We start from the raw sequence: 21771 nt of genomic DNA, 5'->3' as shown, positions 1-21771 counted from the left end.
TTTTCTCTCTCGGTCTCAATTCATTCAGCAAACTTGATCTCCGTACCATCGGTCACAACGTGCAGTGCCTTGCATGAAGCTCACAATCGACTGCCTCCGTTCTTAGTCTAGCTGTTCAAGACGTTTGTTTGCACGGCTCATTACACTTACATATTTATATCTTTCCGGTATTTCACCCAACTTTTGCGCGTTTTTAGCTGAGTCTCCAATTTCGATGGACCAGACCTTTTCGAAGGGCGTATGGTTTCTACGGACGCCACAGTAAAACTTGCGTAGATGTGGTTGAGCATGCGCGGTGGTGTGATTACGTTTCGTTTCGTGTGTCAACAAAGCTGACTTCTGGTCCGGACAACAAGTCAGTAGTAGAGTAAACGTGGTCAACTGGGATGAAGTAAGAATTTTACACCCCATTTTATTCATTTATCTACATGAAGTGAAGGAAAATTAACCATCCATGTAACTAAAGTATACCCTGACCTATATACGAACTCACGCACGCACGCGCAGCAGTGCATTGTTCTGAACTAAGCGGGGAAATTCCTGCTGAGTCAGATCCTGGACTTGCGCAATACAGTAGCTATGACTCACTGGGTATTAGAACGGACCACTAGTGGACATGTAGAAACTTGTTCTGTCTGACCTAAATACACAACATGTATAAACATGTACGGGAAATTCCGTGTGAGTCATCACCATCAAACTAGCCTATATAAAGGACCCCGTTGTCAGTCCGGCCGGCCGGTCACGGAGTCTAGCTGATGTTGAACACGAAGTTCCTATCGGGGCGAACTTGTTCACCTGATAGATAAATTTTAGTAATTTCCTCTGAACTTAAAATGTGACGGAAGACCATTACTTCAAATAATATGAGACGTTTCAGATGAATGGTACTGATATCTAAAGTGTTCACTCTTTTATCTCTACGTACAAATGTAGTTCCTAAGTCGTTCTCTATTCTATTCCCACCAACAAAACATTCAATACTCATTTCCCCTCCCCGATCTTTATCAATACTTATGATAATATCACAAGTTGTTCTGTTATCTGTTTTTCATAGCATAATATCCAACCAAATCGTCAAATTCATCTCCAGTAGCTAACTTTACACATCTAATGAGAACTGTACCATGTTGAAGTATTTTCATATTATCTGTCATCTGTTGATTTACTGTCTGTAAAGTGAGAACAGCTGCCTCATCACCGACACTTTTAAGACCCAGTTTCTTTAAAGTTGTGTCCCAAAATAATCTAACTGGAACTCCGCTAGCTGTATACGAGCAATAATTCTCCCCCTCGTTTATCCACCTTCTTAGTGTATTATCTGCCTTCATTATTGTATTAAGAGGACTAATTTTAAGGTGAATCGGTATACCAAGAAGTGCAATGTATGGATTCGTAGGAGTAAGCCAACTACGAAAATCTAGCAACTTGTATTTGTTTACATTGCTATCAAAATAAATCACATTCGGAGTTCCTGGTGGTTCAGCAACACCTCCTGCAATTTCACTATCCAATATATCTAAGATGTTACGCGGCACATTATAAGGCATGAATTTCTGACTAGCCGAATCCCATGTCAGAGCAAAAGGAGTAGAATCATTCGAAGCCTTTGTGGCGTCAATTACAGTTTCATCAATGTCTTTAAGTTCGGAAAATTCTACAGCATGCTCGTGGGATTGCACCGCGGCATTGGCTAAAACGAAATATTTTCGCGGTCTTTATAACGAAGGACGTAATCCTTATTATGATTAGCAGCCATCTTAGTATTATTGTTAACTTTAACATCACTCAGATCTTCAAGCTCAAGATTTTGCATACGAATTGTACCTAGACCGAAGCCACTTGGATCAGACATAATTATGTTATATACAGTGAAAATTAAAATAATACCTTGTAATATACAATACACAGTCATGGCTTCAGCTATAGGAATGACAGTTCTCGGTGCTGTATTAAATGCAACGGCATTTACAGGAGGAAATATTATCGGACAAAAGCTTTCTGGTAATGGTGACGCTCTTATTGAAGAAAAGATCCGACATGATAAAGCATTAGAAAAATTTGAACATGATCGCAACGTCTGGTCAGAAAAAAGATTACTCCAGGCTGACTGGGAAAGAGAAAATCAGGCAAAGGACGCACATGCTGCGGCAGAATTAAGAGATACAGATGCAGAAATCCTGGAAGAAGCAGAAGCGGTGCAAAGCAACTCTACGTCAAGTCCAGCGCAAGCGTTAGCGCAATTCTCAGATTATTATCAACCCAGTCCTGAGCAAAAGAAATATGAAATGATATATATTGCTGGAGGATTGGTCGTGGGATGGTTTATCTTCCGATAGGGTTACACCGGTAGGGGCCCGCTTCGGGACTACAATAATTCAATACAAAAGCTAATTGGCCAGTTATTGAAATCGATCATGTTCCCATCCTGATCTGTTATCCAGATACGCATTGAATTCATGTAATCTCCCCCTTTTCTCAATGGCATAGAAATTGCTCCGTTTTTAAAATCGTAAGTAACCTTTTCACTTATTTCTCTCGTATCCCGGATGGGAAGTATTTGTAAACAGTTCGATACTTTCCCCTGTATGTATCCTCCGGAGGCACCCGAACCAAATGAAACAATTTCCAGTAACATCGACTACATCTGAATGAACTATATATTTAGTGACTGTTAAGAAATCCACTTTCTTCGGACTAATAGTACTTTTTATAACTGGGTTGTCCTCAGGTTTATCTGAAAAACCAACTACGTTGGCAAAGCTACCTGTAGCATTGAAATAAACTTTAACATCTTTAGCCAAAGTTAGAAGAACGTGGTTTGTCGGCAGATGTTTTTACAAAATTAATTTTTTGCTTCAACCCGATTGCTTTGTTTAACGTATCGATATTGTAGTTACCTGGACGTATTGATTTAGTCTTCTTCGGTTGGTCACCTTCTTGATATTTTATTACATTATTTGTCGATGTTATGTTATGCCATGAATTATATAGTCCGCACTCTAGCAGTCTTATCTTCGTAAACTGTGTTGTGTCAATGCAAGGGTAAAAATTAACAGTGACTGGTTCACCTGTTGGCTTTCAATCCAAATGATCATCGTTGTACGTTGTATGTATATATTACTAAGTATAAATGTTCGATGAATATTATTCCGAAGGTGCCCATTACGAAGTATAAGGTTCTGCAGGAATAATATTTTTCTGTTCAAGGAGATCTTTGGTTGCTACCGCGGCAGCAGTCCGCACCGCCTAATTTTGCCAATCGAGTCAAATTTGGACGACTTGGATCGCCAACCTCTATTTTCAGAAATTTGCTGGAGATCATAAGATATCCCATCGCAAGTCCTGCGATTACAATACCATCGTACATTGTGTTTACAACTGTTTTAATATCCATGATTGCTGACTAGTATATAAAATAGAAAATAAAAAATAAAAATATGGGAGTTAATCCATCTCATACAATGTAGAGGAGCTGGAACACCCCCCTCTCCCCTCCCCCTCCCCCCCCCCCCCCCCGCCTGTCGAACTGTTCCGGAGGAGCTGCTACGTGCTCTGTTTTTTTCGCTTTCTGAAGCGGTTCCGCGTTTCCGGGGAGGACAGGGGGTATGCCGAGCACGCCCCCAATATAGCCCTAATGCAGTCAATGAAACTCCCACAATTCCTAAAACAAGATAACATTTATTATACCAGCTATCGCGTGAATTATTATCACACTGTTCTTTCATTGTAGGCGGTAGGTCTGCCGCTACCACATCGCTATCATTCCCCACCATTGCTTGGCGTTTCTTCTCCTTGTTTTGCCTGTTCCATTCCGCTAGTCGCTTGCCCGCAGCAACTCTCCCTGGATGCTTCGGCGGCATTGTAACTTTCTCTATGTTGCGCTGTGTCAGAGTCGGGAAGGTCGTCCCTGACGGAGTCGTTTGCGGTGTGGAGGTCGTTTCCGTTTGCTGAGTCGGAATCGTTTGCGAAGTTGAATCCATTTATTTCAGGTACTATATTAAACCCGATTTTTTTAAAATTTAAATGTTTACCCGTAATTAAACCGGTGGAAATTAGAGCAATCAGGGGCCCCCACGTGTACGCTATCCGTCCTGATAATCGTTTTATTTCACTGTTTAGAATAAAATCCTTTTTAAGATCAGTGGCATAGTTATCTCGATCATCGATTGGAACTACCTGACTTATTGCGCGGGCTCCTAGATCTATGAAACTTTTGAGTGATATTATCACTTATAAGAGAACTGTATTTCGCTTCATAGACTTTAAATGCTTTATTCACCGTTTCATCTCCCCATTTTTCTACGTCAGCAACTGAAATCTCCTTACCAAAAAATAACTTACTTTGTCCACTTGCGATGACACAGAGTATTTTTTCACGCTTTGTTTCTATTATGGATCGAGCGTCTGAAGGTAGTTCCGAAGGCCCTTCGGAACGCGTATTTGCCGCTGCTGATGACTTTATTAAATTCTCCATTGTTTGCAGTATGTTATCTATTCTTAGTAAAAAATAAAAATTCGTTTAAACCTGAATCCGAAATATAATATTAACATGGTCTGGAATGTTAGAATGATTCCGACAGGGATTCTGAAGTATGGAAAATTCTCCTCCATTTAAATCTATATGTATATAGAAACACGAATAATGAGTACAGACTTATTCCCAGTTGCTTTTCAATTGAATAAGACGAGCATACCAACAGTACAGCATTCTGATATTCCTTCCAAACCGGACGGGGGAATAAAACCTATTCTCATGGACTTAGAAATATATGTAACGCCGACAGATAAATTTACTTTCCATCCTCGGGATATATTTAAAGATAATGTAATCACTCATCGATCAGCTAAAGAAAGTAATGTCTGGCTGGGCGGGCCAAACATGAAATACTGGGACCAGCAATTAAATTTTGCCGTATGGTGCAGCACTACTGGTTGTGGTATATCATTCACCCATCTCTTCGGTTCCGAAGGGGGGGATTTTCCTCCGCAAATACGATCATTCTGCCGTTTCCATGTATACTTTACAATACGTAGGATCCTTCATGAAATGGGCGTTGCACTTCCAGACGATACCCCCACCTTCAAAGCGGGCGACAATCCGTACAATCTCGTCCAATATGAACTTCTAGTACAGAATTTGGAAATATAAGTCCAACGAAGTCCGACTTTCGATATCGAAAAGGTCAAAATAAAGGTCTTGGTTATGGTTATGAATATTACACTAATCGTGGTCCCGTTCGACAGCCAAAAGCGATATACAACGGTCATGACTTTTTCCTCTCTGCCGACGGAGGCGTTTTCTATACACATACAATTTTTGGAAAGAAAAAACATGTACTGCCGACAAAGAACAGACCACACTACTATTTCTTCCGAAATGATGGATCGGAGGGACAATACAATAGTTTCATTCCTCTGACGGGAGACTCGGGACTAACAAAGGCCGGTCTCGCTCGCCTCAATGAAAGCCTTGAAGCCTACGTATATTGCATACTCGGCGCACAGCAAATATTCGTAGTACCATAGTAGGTGATACTGGCAGTGCAGTGCAAGTCCGAAAGAATTCGGCGTTCTCCTCGAAAATGAAATTCGCAATACCGACAAAGTAATTAGTTATAGGCGATATCAAGACACAATAATGAATACTGGTGTCAAACTTGATATGGCAGTTTCGCCCAATTTACTTCTCTTGCCGTCTGAGATGGTCATCCTTTCGGGCCCGGCAATCTCGGGTTATAATAATGAATTGCAATACGCAACAGAATCTATGTCCTTCGGGGTGAACGGTGATATAAACACGGAAGTTCGAGAAAGTGCTGTACACGAGATGGAGGGGGGAGATCCTGTGAAGTGGCAGGACGAGCCCGGAGGACCACCACCATCTCACAATGACACGACTCGGATTCGGTCCCCTCCCCTCCCCTCCCCGGAACGGGCAGCATCTACGACCAGCGTAGACCCTATTCACGAATATGGTAAAATTGGTTTGTTATCTTTAGCAATATTCATTACTATTGTAGGTACTGGAATAAAGTCACTAACTATATAGTTCATTCAGATGCTGTCGATGTGACTGGGTTTCATCTAACTCGAACCAGTAACTTAAAAGAACTAGAAGACAGAATCAGTTCATTAATTTACAGTATATAGATCCAGAGGAAATGTCAATATACGTAACCCCACCATTCAACATGATTATAACTGGACCGACATATTCTGGCAAAACAGAATTTATGTTGGACCTCCTCACCGGTCCGTACTTAAGGAAATTCGAATATGTGATATTCATTTGCCCAACATTCATGAATAATAAAGCGTATAATAGAAGATTCATTTTCACCGATGATAATGTGTTTATATTTCCAGTCGGACTCGATGCAGTGGATGATACATTAACCTACGTGCATAAAGAATGGGCCGGCACGAACACTTTAATAATCCTCGACGACTGCGCCTCGTCCAAAGATATGAAGAAGCGCAGTAACGTTTTAGTCCAACTTGGTTTCAGCGCAAGGCACGACGGATTATCTGTCTGGGTTCTGACTCAACAATATACTAGTATTAGTAAACCATTCAGGGAAAACATACAGATGTTAGTACTATTTTACACACCGAACAAGATAGACAACAAAACTATTATAAAAGAATATGGAATGGAGGTGTCAGAACAGGAAGCCGTGGGCCTAATCAAGCAATTGAAAAGTAGACCATTCAGTAAACTAGTATTTCGTTTACGGCATCCGTATAGTATGAGATTATAGAGGGTCCGGTGGCCGCCGATTTTGGTACTATATAGATGCCCTCCGTACGGCATAAATTATTCGTATAATATAGCAATTATGGAAGCTGAAGCCGAAGCTCCGCTGAAGGTACTCTTAGAGAATTATATTACAACCCGAAAACTGGTTTTGGAGGTGTACAAAAATTGTATGACGCAGCACGGGCCAGCGGACTCCACGTCACTAAGAAAGAGGTGAAGGAGTGGTTAAAAACTCAGCTAACTTATAATCTACATAAACCGGTACCTCGTTCTCATGCTACGGGCGGCCGACGCGTTTTTGTAACATCGATAGACTCACAGTGGCAAGCAGACCTTGTGGAATTCCCTGCAGTATTCGCAAAAGAGAACCGTTCCGGAGGTCATAACATTCGATACATGCTAACAGTAATCGATGTACTCAGTAAATATGCCTGGGCTAGGCCAATACAGTCAAAAACGGCCGATGACACTCTGAAGGCACTACAAGATGTGATTAAGAAATCTGGGAGAAGGCCCGACAAACTTCAGACAGATGAGGGGCGGGAATTTACTAATCGAAAAATGCAGGGGTGGCTCCAGGAGTCAGGTATTCATTGGTTTCACACCTACAGTGACAAAAAAGCTAGCGTTGTTGAACGTTTTAATCGAACCCTCAAGACGATGATGTGGAAATACTTTACATATAAACAGACACGTTCCTGGCTCCCCATTCTACCACAACTTCTCGAGAATTACAATAACACCGTTCACGGAAGTATCAAAATGAAACCCAGGGACGTAACAGAGGAGAACGATTGGCAGGCATTTTATACACTATTCGGTCCTGAGTTGGCAGCCGGGGGAGCCAACCCTGAATTCAAGCCGGGAGAACGGGTTCGAATTACAAAATACAAGACCACTTTTAAGAAAGGATATTTACCAAATTGGACAGAGGAGATTTTCGTGGTTTCAAAAGTTGTGTACGCAGCTGGCTTGGGAACGCCACCAGTTTACAAAATAAAAGATCTGAATGGAGAGGAAATACTCGGCACTTTCTATTCTGATGAACTTCAGAGCGCACCTTCAGAACGCGACGAGCTGTACAGAGTAGAACGAATTTTGAAGACGAAAAAAATTAGAGGAAAGAAATATTATCTGATAAAATGGAAAGGTTATCCAGAAAGTTTCAATAGTTGGGAGCCGGAGGAAAATGTTATTAGTACTAACGTAAGTACTTCGTAAGTTCCTGTCCATGGTACTACGTAAGTACTACGTAAGTTCCTGTCCATGGTACTTGTCAAGTACTACGTAAGTACTAACGTAAGTATTTACGAAAGTTATTCAATAAGTACCATGGAAAAAGTCTTAATTTCTTGAAAGCCGAAAGTGTCAGTTTACCACCCCACTTCCACCCCCCACCTGGCCAAGTATTTATCATGTACTGTCGTAAGTAATGTTCACTTACTGCATCTTTTTCGGCCGTATGTGGATGAGGTGGGGGCCCCTCAGTTCCTCCGGAGGCACATATTAAGTTTGCAAGATCTTCAAAACGACTTCTCATGTTACCACAGTCCGTTCTTTCGAGTCCCCCTTGTTCAGCTTTATCTATAAGTTCTGGTTGAAGTATAATGTACACAACTGACATGAGCCATAGACAAGTAACTTCAAAGTCCGGTGTTACAGAACCGTAGGGTTCCTTCGCATCATATCAAGTGCTCGTAGGTCAAACGAAGCATTATAAGCACACACAGATTCACAAGCGTTAAGAAGTTTGTGTAGGTTCTTTAGTGAGACTCGAGGTTGTTCTAGTTGTTCTTGACCAGGTGGGAAGTACGCTTTTTCAAGTTCCTCCTCCTTGAAACCGTCTATTAAAAATCCTTGGCTGCCGCCGCTCCATGCAATTCCAAAGTCAAAAGCTCGTGGATATTCTACTGGTCCGACTGTCTCGGTATCAATTGTTGGATTAAGTATATTCTTGAGAACGAGGGGGGTAAGAGATTGACTGAATTACCAAACATGGAAGCCTATAGTCGTGGCAAATTTCTAAGAAAGTCTGTTTGAACTTGTTGTGAATCTCTTCTAGTTCTTCTAAGGCGGTACCGGTTATTTCGTACGACCTGGCTCGAGCCAACACATTCCGCCTGCAATAATCCCAGGGCATATCTTTGAATATGATAATGAAACTGTGTAAATGGTCAAATGCTCTAGAAACAATCTTTTTTTCTTCCGACTCCGTGGAAACGCCCCGGATTCGAGAAAAAGTCAGATGTTGAATTATGGAAGAGTCACAAATAATGTATTGTTCTGAAGGGGCTTTCCCAGCCCGACATTGTAAACTAAGAGTATGTTCTATAAACTGATTCTGAAAATCGGCAATCGAAACGGGGGTGACACGCCCATTATAAAAGTCGGCAATTTTGCTGGAAAAACTAGTGTCAAATTCTGGTACGTGATACACCTCCGGTCCCTCCGCCAAATTTATTGCATCGTAACTCTTACCACTTCCAGTTGGTCCATTTATGAATATGTATGACATTTTGGGATACTATATCATAGAAATTTTTTAAAATTTTTTTTTTATTAAGATATATACGATAAGACAATGACAATCCTTTCTATTTCAGATGCAATAAAAATACTTGAAACCGGAGAAAACATCAAAATTGATGATGGAGGCAAATTAGTATTTGGTGAATATGTAGATCCTTTCATATACGTAGACAGTGAGCTAGAAGTAGTTTTCAACATCGGACCTAAGTACGGTTCTAGAGATCCAGCTACATGTGATGGGGTGTGTGTCAGTGGCAACTTAGTCTTCAAAAGTTTACTGATTTAATAATATTCCGTACCTAGGTGAAAGTTTCGATGCAAGAACTGCTAAAAGTTATGCTGAAAGCCTGGCCGCTCACTCCAAGAATACTATCGGAACCGTCACCGAAGGGAATCCTATCGGAACGACCTGCGGATTTTACAATCCATCTAAAGTGTATCAGAAGCGAGGGAGCGAGGCACAGCCGGGCATGAGGTATTTTAAATTTCAGTTTAAAAGGGGGAGGGAGAGGTAGAAATCACGATTTCGCTACATGTATTGATATGGTTCAAGAAATTGACTGCGGTTTTAAAACAGTGAGTCCGTTACTACCAGTCCGAGAAAATCCTGCTATTGTACCTCGTAATATCCGAAAAGGTAGTAAGATAGAATTCTTAGCATTTAAACCGCGCTTAAGTAAGCGTGCTCTTTCTTTCACTGTTGAGAGATTAATATTTTGTGCTGCGCCTAATAAACCAGAAATTCAAGATGTGGAAGAACTAGTCGACTTAGAAAGATTAGGTGAGATATATAAACAAATAAATGCTGACAAAAATATTATAGTGGATTTTGATGACCTATCATAGAATAATTATTTTTCATTTAAAAATTTTTAGGATAGTATATATCATAAAGATGGCCCGTCGATTACATACAACATTCAAGGGAGCAGTTTTACGAAAAGAATTTCCTGAAGTCAAGCGAGTCGAGGATATCGGGGAGCTGGTGGATATTGAAGGTATGGTCAAAGAAACGGAACGAAAGATGTACTCTGTTTATACCGAAATGGAAGTCCTGGTAATACACAACCGCGTTCATTGTATGTTAAATTAAATGATACATACACAAAAGATGTAAGAGGATCGGGATCGGATGTGGGGCAACAATTAATAGATCGCTACGATCGTATGCTTGATACAATTGAAAATGTTGAGGGTTCTGGTCTCGTTCTCGAGGAGATACTTAATTTTGAAGTAATCTAGTAGAAGTTTTACTCGGGGCTGGGGCTCCTACGGGAACGGAACGAGTCCAACTTCCCAGATGGTTAAAAAATAAGCATTGTGTGAGCGATCTGGTGCTACCTTCGGGCAGCGAGAACTGTTTTCAATACGCCATCGTAGCAAGTTTAAAGTTGGCCGACCCCGAGTTTCGTGAAAAGAAATGTGTCAGGTAAGGAGGGAAAATGGAATACGTACGCCCCATTTATGGCTGACTACTGTTGGGAGGAATACCCACGCCCACGCCCGCCGATATGATTGTATTCAGGCGCTTCGAGCAGCAAAATCCAGGCATCAAACTTCAAGTATTTCAGATCTACGAAAATGATCCCGCTCCCCCGTCCGACATAACTGTGTTATATAGTGCCCCTGGCGGAGCCCCTGACGGAACGGAAGGCGGAGCCGATAGGAATCAAATAGCAAATATCTTACTGATAGTTGGCGAAGACGGCGGCCGTTCTCACTTCGTACCAATTACTGCGGAAAATCGCCTTCGTAATTCTCGTACTAATCGAAAGAATGAGCGCAGACGGAAGTGTATTTGTATGGTTTGTAAAAGAGGTTTTAAGTCAACAGAAGAATTAGAAAAACATCAGGTATACTGTGGAACAGACACTGCCCAGCCAGATTTTCCTAAGGAAGTGTGTCAATTTGAAGGACATCGGAAGAAGGTTCCTTCTCCCTACGTCGTCTATGCAGATACTGAGGCAATTATTGAGAAGGGGACCGGCCGACACATTCCAATTTGTCTTTCGTATGTTATGGTGGAACGGTGGGGCGAAGGGCGACCACCCACTGTTTATGGTAAAAGAACATTCACAGGTCTCTCCTGTGTTACAGACTTTCTGAAGGATATGAAAGAACGGGCCGAGTATTATTCTAAATCGTATTATTGGAAAATAATACCGATGAGGGATCCTTCTAATTACCGGCGCGACGGATGTGATCCAGTCTGTATTGCATGTGGAGAGCCGGCAGGATACCGAGTAGTGAAGGAGGAGGCGACCTTCTATTGCGAAGGATGCCGGCCGTCGAGAACCATTCCTATCTACTTTCACAACCTCAAGGGATACGATGGTTCTTTTATTTTGAAAGAATTACATGAAATCGACGCCGGAGGGGGACCAGAGCCTAAAATTATAGCTAAGACGAGCAATGGAGGAATTATGGGTCTCTCGAAAACATTTATTTTCACGCCTCAATTGTTGTTGCCGGAGGGAAGAGGGAGATAAAGAGACGTTTCTTTTCTATAAAGTTTATGGACAGTGCTCAGCTGATGATGGGGTCATTGGCGAAGTTGGCAAAAACTGTGCCGGAGACCCACGGGTGGACGGCGGCCCCACTTTCGTACCCGGACATTCAAAGAGCGAAAGGTTTCTTCCCCTACGAATATTTAGACTCGGTTGACAGACTGGGAGAGGAGGAGCTCCCGGAGAGGGAGGAATTTTATAGCGAATTGATGGAAGAGGGGATTTCGGAGTCTGATTACGAACATGCATTAAGAGTATGGGACGAAGTTGGATGTAAGACGATTCGTGATTATATGGAATTCTATTGTGAGACTGACGTTCTACTTCTTGCAAATATATTTGAAAATTTTCGTGACACATGTTTAGAAGCATATAAGTTAGATCCAGCCCACTATATGTCAGCGCCCGGCTTGACATGGGATGCTATGTTACTTTACACAGGTAATAAATTTGGGCTCATTCAAGATGCTGAGCAGATGAATTTCGTACAGAGGGGAATTCGAGGCGGTATCAGCCAGTGTAATATTCATTATTTACAGACAAATCATCCGGCCGTCGCCGGCGGAGCTGGCGGGAATACTTACGTTAGTTACGATCCAGAGAAGCCAGTGACCGAAATAAAATATCTCGATGCAAACAATCTCTACGGCTGGGCAATGAGTCAGGCAATGCCTACGGGCGGACTTCATTGGATGACGATGGAAGAGTGGGAGGAATGGGCTGCCGGCGGAGCGGGGGCCCGAGCTGGCGGAGCTGGCGGGGCGTGGGACCTGGCGCCACCTTTCCACCAAGTTTTCTAGAAGTAGACTTAGAATATCCGGTCGAATTACATGAAGAACACAGCGATTCATTAGCACCGCATCACTATGAATTTCCGAGCAGGGCGGTCGACTGATTACAAGTGTGATGGATAGAGAGTCCTATGTCTTACACTACAAGTTGCTGGAATTCTATCTTCGGATGGGAATGAGATTGAAAAAGATTTATCGGGTGCTTGCTTTCGATGAAGCTCCATGTCTTGCAAAATATATTGACTTTAACACTAAAATGAGGGCAAAGGGGAGGACAGATTTTGAAAAGAATTTCTATAAGCTGATGAATAATGCAATGTTCGGTAAGACAATAGAAGATGTTCGAAAGTACAGAGACTTTAAATTTGTTTCGGACTGGAACGGCACGGATAGTGGACGTAAAAAGATTCAGAAGTATAATCCAAAGATGAAACATATAACTTTCATAACTTCCGAAGAGGATGGTGATTCCTGCGACAGTGCCCTACTGGAACTGAAAACGGATGAGCATAGATATGTAAAACCAGTTTTCATCGGCGCCGCAGTACTGGAACTTTCTAAGCTGCTTATGTATGAGACGCATTACAATTACTTTCGAAAGCAGTTCCCTGGAATACGATTAGCCTACATGGATACTGACAGTTTGTTTACAGTGTACCGATCCCGAACCCGGACGGCTCACGCGTCAGCACTTTCAATGATATAGTCCGAGAAGATGTGGAAAAGAATGGTGAGAAGTCTATATATGATACTAGTGGGATGAGCTCCGTCCCAACTTTCCGAAGATTAATAAAAAAGTGATAGGTAAATTTAAAGATGAGTTGAATGGTGAACCTATTCTTGATTTTGTCGGCATACGCTCGAAAGTGTATGCTTTTCGAACTCCAACTTCGGAGACGAAAAAAAATAAAGGGGTGAAAGATGTTTGTGTTAGAAAACATTTGAACTTTGAAGATTATAAAGATCTATTTGAAACTGGGAAGAAGCCGGAGCCGGCACAGTTTGTACAGTTTGTACGGAAAAAGGCTGGAGAAATCCGTAGTGAAAAGCGTAGTAAAATCATGATGGCGCCAAATGATATAAAACGTGTGCAGTTATACAATCCAGACACGGGCGAATGGTTGCAGAAACATGGCCGATAGGACGACGACGGGTCATGGTTATGGTTAATATTGTAAAGACATTAATCTACTATTTTCAACAGTGACCTGGGCATCACTGATAACATAAATGTGGGCAAATATATTATCATTGTGAGCGTCATCGCCACCCCACTCGGTATCTTTCTTCAGAATTTCAAGTTGAATTCCGTCTTTTGTGTCATTACTTTAAGACCATTTCCATGAAACTCAATATCTTTAAAACTACGCAGATCGATAAACAGACAGAATTTATTCTTCAAATAATCGACCTCATCTATATCAATTTCACACCAATCTTTATCTTCAGCAAAAATACCGTCGTGTTTCTTTCCAAAATTGTCTTGGTATCATCTTCTGAGCGTACACTTTATTTGCAATACCTTCGATTGATACAGACACAGATTCAATGGAGGGGTTAAAGAAAAGTTCACTGTTCAGTTCTGCCTGATTCTGATTTTTAGTGAAGAGTATAGCGATACCTCTAATGCTACGTCGTGGTACATTTATATTTTCATTGATAACCGTGTCCGATTCTTTGAATGGGATTGTTCTAAAATAATGTATATGCTCGTAAAGGTAACTTTTTCCACCGTTGTAATAACCAGCAGTTGACCTCGCGAGATCGAGGTCAGAAATTGTTTCGTATTCCATTTGAATGTTTTTTAATTTATAATTGGCTGTAACAACCTGATTACTGACAAGTAATTGGGGGGCGGGTGCTAACGTAATTTCCCATTCAATATGACTCCCTAACGCTTTTGGATATGCAACTCCATGACCTGTTATTAGGGGATGAGTAAGACGAATAGCATATTTTGTTCTATATGTGTTGAGAAGTAAAATATCACCCACGACGGCGGCATCTGCATCTTTCGCAACACTTCTCAATTTTCTTAGATTTTCGTTCTGAATTCCGTACAGTGTCATGTTAGTTCTCTCCTTTTTATGTTTGAAGAGATCTCGATAACATTCAATAAGGTTATATTTATTCAAATCGAAAAGTGTCTGACCCTCAAATGTGAGTTTCATACGCTCCACCAAATTTTTTGCAACATTTTGTACTACTCGGTTATATTCATCTCCCATTACTTCGAGATCAAAAACCAGGTCGAAAGTATCTGGAACTAAGAGTACTCCGCTTTCTAACTTTGGACATCGTATGATAAGTGTCTGGCCTGGATCTGCCTCACTTGGATTATGAGCAATCACGTGATGAGTTCTTTCTGACTTTGTTCCATTCGGTATTCGGTTGGTGAAAGTCGGTGATAATGTTCTATCGTACCCCATTTTCGTGTAATGTATATAGTAGAAGAAAAAAAGAAAATAAATCACATCTTACGTTTCACTTCGTGTATATAATAACTTAGAAGAAAAAATCACATCTTTACATAAATATTTCCGTCTGACTGAAAGATAAATCGGTTGCCTGTGTCGCGAATCAATCGAAGAACCCAATATTCTTGGAGATGATGAGCCTCCTGGTCATCCTCAGTATCCTGGAATACAGCTATGAATTCTAGTCGCTTAAAGAGTTAGTCTTTTGACATTCCTTCACGAAAGCTAATATGTTATGATATAGATTATCATCTTTGAGTCGGACACCTGGATTTGCTCGAAGGATATGTCGATTTACCCGCCGGAGTTTGCACCATTCCAATTCGACAGAGAAACCAAACAGGTCTTTATTTTTAGAAAGAAACTTTGCAATATTCTTTTCACCAAACATGTTGATGCCATATTAATACATAATTTTATTTATAATGACTAATGTTAATCCAGTTAAAAATATCCATAGCTGTTCTCCAACAAATCCGACAACCGATCCTGCTGTTTTTAATAGAAAACTGACAAGGGAGCCGATTAAACCTGGTATTGCAGCAGCACTTTTGCGGCCAAGGTTTTTAACCATTCGCCAAATTGCTTTACAATTTCTTTCGCTTTTGTATATACTTTGGGTGGACCTGAACCAGACCCGCCAGTTCCTGCTCCTCCTCCCCCTGCTCCCCCTGCTCCCCCTCCTCTAGTCACAGCCAGGGCAATTGTTGATATTGTCATTCCAAGGGCAGTCAGTATTGCAGCGATTGTTATACCATTTCGTTTAAATAACTCTGTCAGCTTCAGTCTCAGTGATAATTCTGGATCAGAAATACATCACGAAGAGACCTAGTCGACGCCAGTCTTTCACGTGCCCCACTGATCATATCAAGTTGTACTTCAATTCGATCATCAATTTTAGCTAGTCTTGTTCTGAGTTCGGGTGTAAGTTCTGTCTGCTCTAACAGATTTTCTCTTTCACTGTAAAGCTCATCAAGACGCATATTTGCTATCTTTAATTCATCAACAAAAGCTCTATATTCTGGGTTTAGATTGTTCCATTGTTCGATTTTATTTTCAAAAGCTTGTATTTTGTGTGCATTACCAGAAGCATCTTGCCGTAACTCTGTCAGTTTATCTTTGTATATACCCATGTCTTTTGGTGACATCTTCTCAGCCGGTATTTTATCGGTTATCACATCTTCAGAATGCAATTCACGACTCACATTTTCGGGCTCTGCGCTAGAGCGGCCCCCTAATACTTCTCTCATAAATTCATGTCCTCCTTTTTCTCTCATTAATGTGGTGAGCTTATAAAATCCACCTCCTCTATCTTTAGACAGCTTGAGGTTTTTATAATACAGCTTTCCATCCCTAACCTCAGATTCCATAGCCAATACATTTAGTGCATCCGGATTAGTAATTTTATTCTCATCTAAGAATTTATTAACCATTCTTAATTTTTCATCTGCTCTAAGTTCAGTCAAACGATCGACCTTTGGGCTAGCAAGGAAAGGATCAGCTTCTGCAAGGGCATTATCATCGTCTATGAAGTATGTTTCAGCAGTAGCGTCATCATCATCATTCAAATTTGCATCATCGAAATCCTTGAGTGGTATATCTTCTCCTCCTTCTGCCATATTATATTTCTATATTACTACAATTATTTTTTATCATCCCTTACATATACAGTAAAAAAAAATGCACATCTCAGTTGTTGAAAGCGTTGAACAATTGGCTGATTACATAGAAAGAACAAGTGCTGCATATCGACGAAGTTATAAATTAATGGGTCGAATTGATATGGCTCTTAATATTACTAAGGGAATTCTTGTAAGCTCTGCTGTAATAGCGGCAATTCCAACAGTTCCGGTACTGTTAGCCTTAACTCCTATACCAGGTGTCGTTATTGATGTAATACAAGGGAAAACGGGTGTAGCAAAAAGAAGAGAGAAATATAAACATTATTACGTTCAATATAAACAGCTGCTTACACAAATACAAGAAAAAGGTGCAACCCTTCGGAACGAGGAGGCCCCGGGGTCAGAACTTATTCAGGACATATTTCATCAGGCGCTAGAAATACAAAAACAAGAAGGATTTAGTCCACCGCTGGAAAGATATTTAAGACATTATGGATTAAATGGATATGAAATTTAGTTCGTACCGATAGGAACTCTCGTGTTCAACATCAGCTAGACTCCGCGACCGGCCGGCCGGACTGACAACGGGGCTCCTTTATATAGGCTAGTTTGATGGTGATGACTCACACGGAATTTCCCGTACACCTTCGGAACGTGTTTATACATGTTGTGTATTTAGGTCAGACAGAACAAGTTTCTACATGTCCACTAGTGGTCCGTTCTAATACCCAGTGAGTCATAGCTACTGTATTGCGCAAGTCCAGGATCTGACTCAGCAGGGAATTTCCCCGCTTAGTTCAGGACAATGCACTGCTGCGCGTGCGTGAGTTCGTATATAGGTCAGGGTCATACTTTAGTTACATGGATGGTTAAATTTTCCTTCACTTCATGTAGATAAATGAATAAAATGGGGTGTAAAATTCTTACTTCATCCCAGTTGACCACGTTTACTCTACTACTCAAGTCATTTTTCACTCCTTTTACTGTTAATCGTGAGGCGGGAGCGGCTGGGCATGCAAACCATGCGAGTCAGTATTAATTATGGTCTACTTTCACATACTGAGGATGTCATTTTAATCAAAAATATGAAAAAAAATTGTTAAAAGTTACAAATACTGGGGATTTAATATCATATTCTTGTATTGCGACAGTGTGCGAACCGACGAGGTACCTTATCCAAAAAAAGGCAATCACGTCCGGGATGACGTTCTCCCCCGTCTCTCTCTCTCTCTCTCTCTCTCTCTCTCTCTCTCTCTCTCTCTCTCATATGATCAAGTCCATACGCATCTCGAAATTTAGAGATCTGAGTTATTTTTGCTCGAATTTTCCTCAGGGAAACTTTCAACCCTTGTTCTTCAGATGCTAAATAATATACGGTATTCGAAATGGCCACCCTCCCTGTATTAACTCTATGAGGAACAAATTAATTTTCGATGTTCACAAAAATAAGCAGCAATTTATTTACACCACGAGCTTCAAATTAAGCCCAGCGATAGGCATGTAAAGTATTGTTACAATAACAATTCGAGGTTCCGACTATCTTTCTTCGAGGTGCATTCTTACTCAAGCCATATTGTCTTTGAAAATGTCACTATTTCAATCCTTGGTGATGTTTTTGGTCGATTACACTCAGGCACTTATGTGTGTATATGAAGTAGCCATATTTAAGTTGAAAGAAAATTATGAAGTTGTTAAGGCTGTAAGATTTAAGTTGTGCGTTTGTCGCCAATAAACTTTGAACAACGTTATGTGTTCACACTCAGGAAGATAATTTAGATAAGCTGAATTTGATTTAAAGCCATCTTGAAAAAACATGCTAAAAGATACAGCTAGTTGGCTTACGTGAGCCTTTTAACAGCATTATTCTCGATTGCCGTTTATATTCAATTTTTACTGAAATACGACAACATGCAGAAGTGACGTTACATTTTGACTCTCCCACCATTTTTTCCGGATACAGCCATTACCTTCTTTCCAAATCAAATCTGGGACAGTACAAATAATACAGCAGCTTTGAAATAAATTTGATGCGATGTTTTAAATCAAAAGATTCACATCTAATCATAGGGGACATGTTGTTTAGGCGACAATGTAGCTGCTTGAAGTAATGTCCTGCAGCATCACAGTGTCGTTTCTGCTTGATGCACTAAGCATTTTACCAGAAACTTTTAAAGACCGTCCATTCCAGCCCTTTGCCTACTTTTGTTTTGGGAAAACATTAAATGATTACATAGAAGGAGCCACTGCATCACCAGGTTCAAGCATTCGTACAAGAGTAACACAACAACCGACTTTACACGAGACAAAGTAAAACTTCTTGAAAGCATCACAGTATCAAACAGTAAGTTGTGCTACCAAACCATGAAAGTATCACAGAAATCAAGAATGCATAGAATGTTTCTTCTGAATAAAATAAATGGAAATATATACGGAAACAATTGAATAAAACAAATTGTGCAACCACTCGTATAACAAATGCATAAATTAACATCAAGTCACAGTGTTATCGACACTATTTTTGAATTCAATTGCATTGTCTGATTCTTCCAAACATGACGCTGATATAACAAGACATGACCAAACCTTTAATCGCCTGAAAGCTGGTGTTATATTATTGTTCTATGCCTAAACTGCTTTGGATACTGGCTAAGGGACTGGTCAGTTTCTTCGGTCTGGGGGGCCGGTGGATTCATGGGGGGGGGGTCACCCTGTTTTTGACTTTGGTGATAGGGGGGGGGGTTCACCATGTTTTTGAAATGCCCAATAGGGGGGGTCAGTGTGTTTTTGAATTTCGACACAGGCTCATCATTGCCTAAAATGCATCGTGTCAGTCACAAATTTCATCATTCAGTTGCATTTTTCGGCGCGCCCTTCGGGTGCGTAACTTTTATAATCACACATATTTTCAGCACGCCCAACTCTAACATATCAGGCATATATATATCAGAGATATCTGTATGTTCAATATTTTTCAGCGCGCTCTTTGAGCACATTACTTTAATATATCAGACATTTTTCAGCATGCCCTTCCTGTGCATGACTTTAATATACAAGAAATATATATCAGAGGTATCAGGATGTTTCATATTTTTCTCCGCGCCCTTCGGGCGCCATACTTTAATAAATCAGAAATATATGCCAGAGATTTCTTGATGTTTGCTAAGTGAAAGTGTACCATTATGAAATCTGCATTTCATATGAAAACATGACAAATTCCTGATACTTTTCTGTTCTCTGTATGAGAAGTCAGTATGAGAAAGCAACATGCACAAATATTTCACAATTTATATTTGATAAAGTGACTTATTTTAGAGATAGAAAAATGACAAGATATCTTTCGTTGTCATTGATGCAACTGTTTTCCTTTGTGTCTCAGGTTTTCTGTAGTGTGATGCTTTTTTATGACCAAAATAACAGTTAAAAAGGCAGTTTTTGTCATTATTAGCTGTGCTTTTATGGTTTCAATGTTACATGAAAAGGTCATCTCAGACACTGCACACATCAGATTGGCTAAAATGCCTCTCTATGGCTCCTCAGGAGATTTAATTTGATAGCTGGCAAGTCTTGACAACCATCAAAATTTTTGATTTACTGCTTTTTCCTCTTTGATATTAATGATTGGCATCCATTTCTGTTCAGTACATCTGGTTAAGCATAGAAAATGTGAAATACATTCACAACTCGTTCAAAATGTACTGTATTCAAACTTCAAGATTGACACTTTGAAATTCCTATCTTACAACTGACATGTCAACAATTTCATTAAAACACAGAATGACTGTTAAAATATAAATGTATGTAAAATATATAATATATATATATATATATATATATATATATATATATATATATATATATATATATATATATATTTATATGTCCACCTTTTGTTTTACAGTTGTCGCGTGCGGGGGGGTCACCCTGTTTTCGAAATTTGGGATAGGGGGGTCACCCTGTTTTCAAAATTTGGAATAGGGGGGTCAGCCACTTTTTGACGTCGGCAAAAAATAATCCACCAGCCCCCAGGTCGAAGAAACTGACCAGTCCCTAATCGATGATACTAAGCCCGTGTTGTCACAGAGAATGATATCAATAATACCATTGAGTTGGTCGTACCTCGGTGACACATAACAGACACGTAGCTAACCTTCTTGAGGCCATTGTCCTGCTGTCAACCTGTCAGAGATAAGCGATTGACGTTTTGCTTATCTAAGCTGTCGGCCTTGCTCTATACAGCCTTGTTTACCAGTATATCACCAGTATATCACGTCAGATTTTTAAACTAAAGAGTGTCCGATAAATAATTTTGCTGTTTAAAGAGCTAAATGTCAAAGTACGATGACGAATCATTAAACAATTTTGCAAACATCGAAAGGTTTGTCCAGCAGCTTATATGCATTCTTTGATAAAGATTGTCCTCTTCATTTTTACCTCTCGTGTTCACACACGTAAGCTAATGTCGTAGCGATGTCTGTCGGTCTGTGCGTGTGCGTGTGTGTGTGTGTGTGTGTGTGTGTCTGTCTGTCTGTTTACACAATAACTCAAAAACGGTTGAAAGGATGCAAGTCAGATTTTGTAGACAGGTACTGTATGCTAATTGCAAGAACTGACTAGATTTTTTTTTTAGTGTAGCTTGCATATTAATGAAGTTATGAACTATCATTTTTTTTCATACAATGGTTTCCCTATGGACACGGTAATGACAGTGTAGACTTATATCAAGAAATACTGCACAGAATTTCATGAAACTTTTCACAGATGACAATCTCAGACATTTTGATAATGCTGTGAGTGTCATGTCAATTATCTGCTCATTTGCATATTTAATGAACTTCTATAATTAGTGATATAACTCCGAAATCCCTACACCAAATTTGATAATACCTGCTAAAATATTGATCTGATAGATATCTAATTGTCCTGAGATGCATTGAGCAGTGTCAAGTTAATGAGTAGCTCATTTGCATATTTAATGAAGTTTTGTAATTAGTCATGATATAACTCTGATAAAACGGCACCAAATTTGATGAAATTTGCTGCAGATACTGATCTAACATATATCTAACTGTGTTGAGAAGCATT

General features: G+C 40.2%; 1 protein-coding gene across 1 annotated transcript in view; it reads left to right on the top strand.

The window, feature by feature from the left end:
- Positions 1-21771, top strand: part of LOC139130573 (probable ATP-dependent RNA helicase DDX60) — a 125490-nt gene that overhangs the window by 5653 nt on the left and 98066 nt on the right. Inside the window, exons 2-3 of the mRNA XM_070696321.1 lie at positions 9596-9767; positions 10169-10290. Of these exons, the coding sequence (XP_070552422.1) occupies positions 9596-9767; positions 10169-10290 (294 nt within the window). The remainder of the gene's footprint in view (positions 1-9595; positions 9768-10168; positions 10291-21771) is intronic.

Source organism: Ptychodera flava, chromosome 4 (assembly GCF_041260155.1).
Source record: "Ptychodera flava strain L36383 chromosome 4, AS_Pfla_20210202, whole genome shotgun sequence".
Classification (NCBI taxonomy): domain Eukaryota; kingdom Metazoa; phylum Hemichordata; class Enteropneusta; family Ptychoderidae; genus Ptychodera; species Ptychodera flava.
This window is presented reverse-complemented; position numbering and strand designations above follow the sequence as displayed.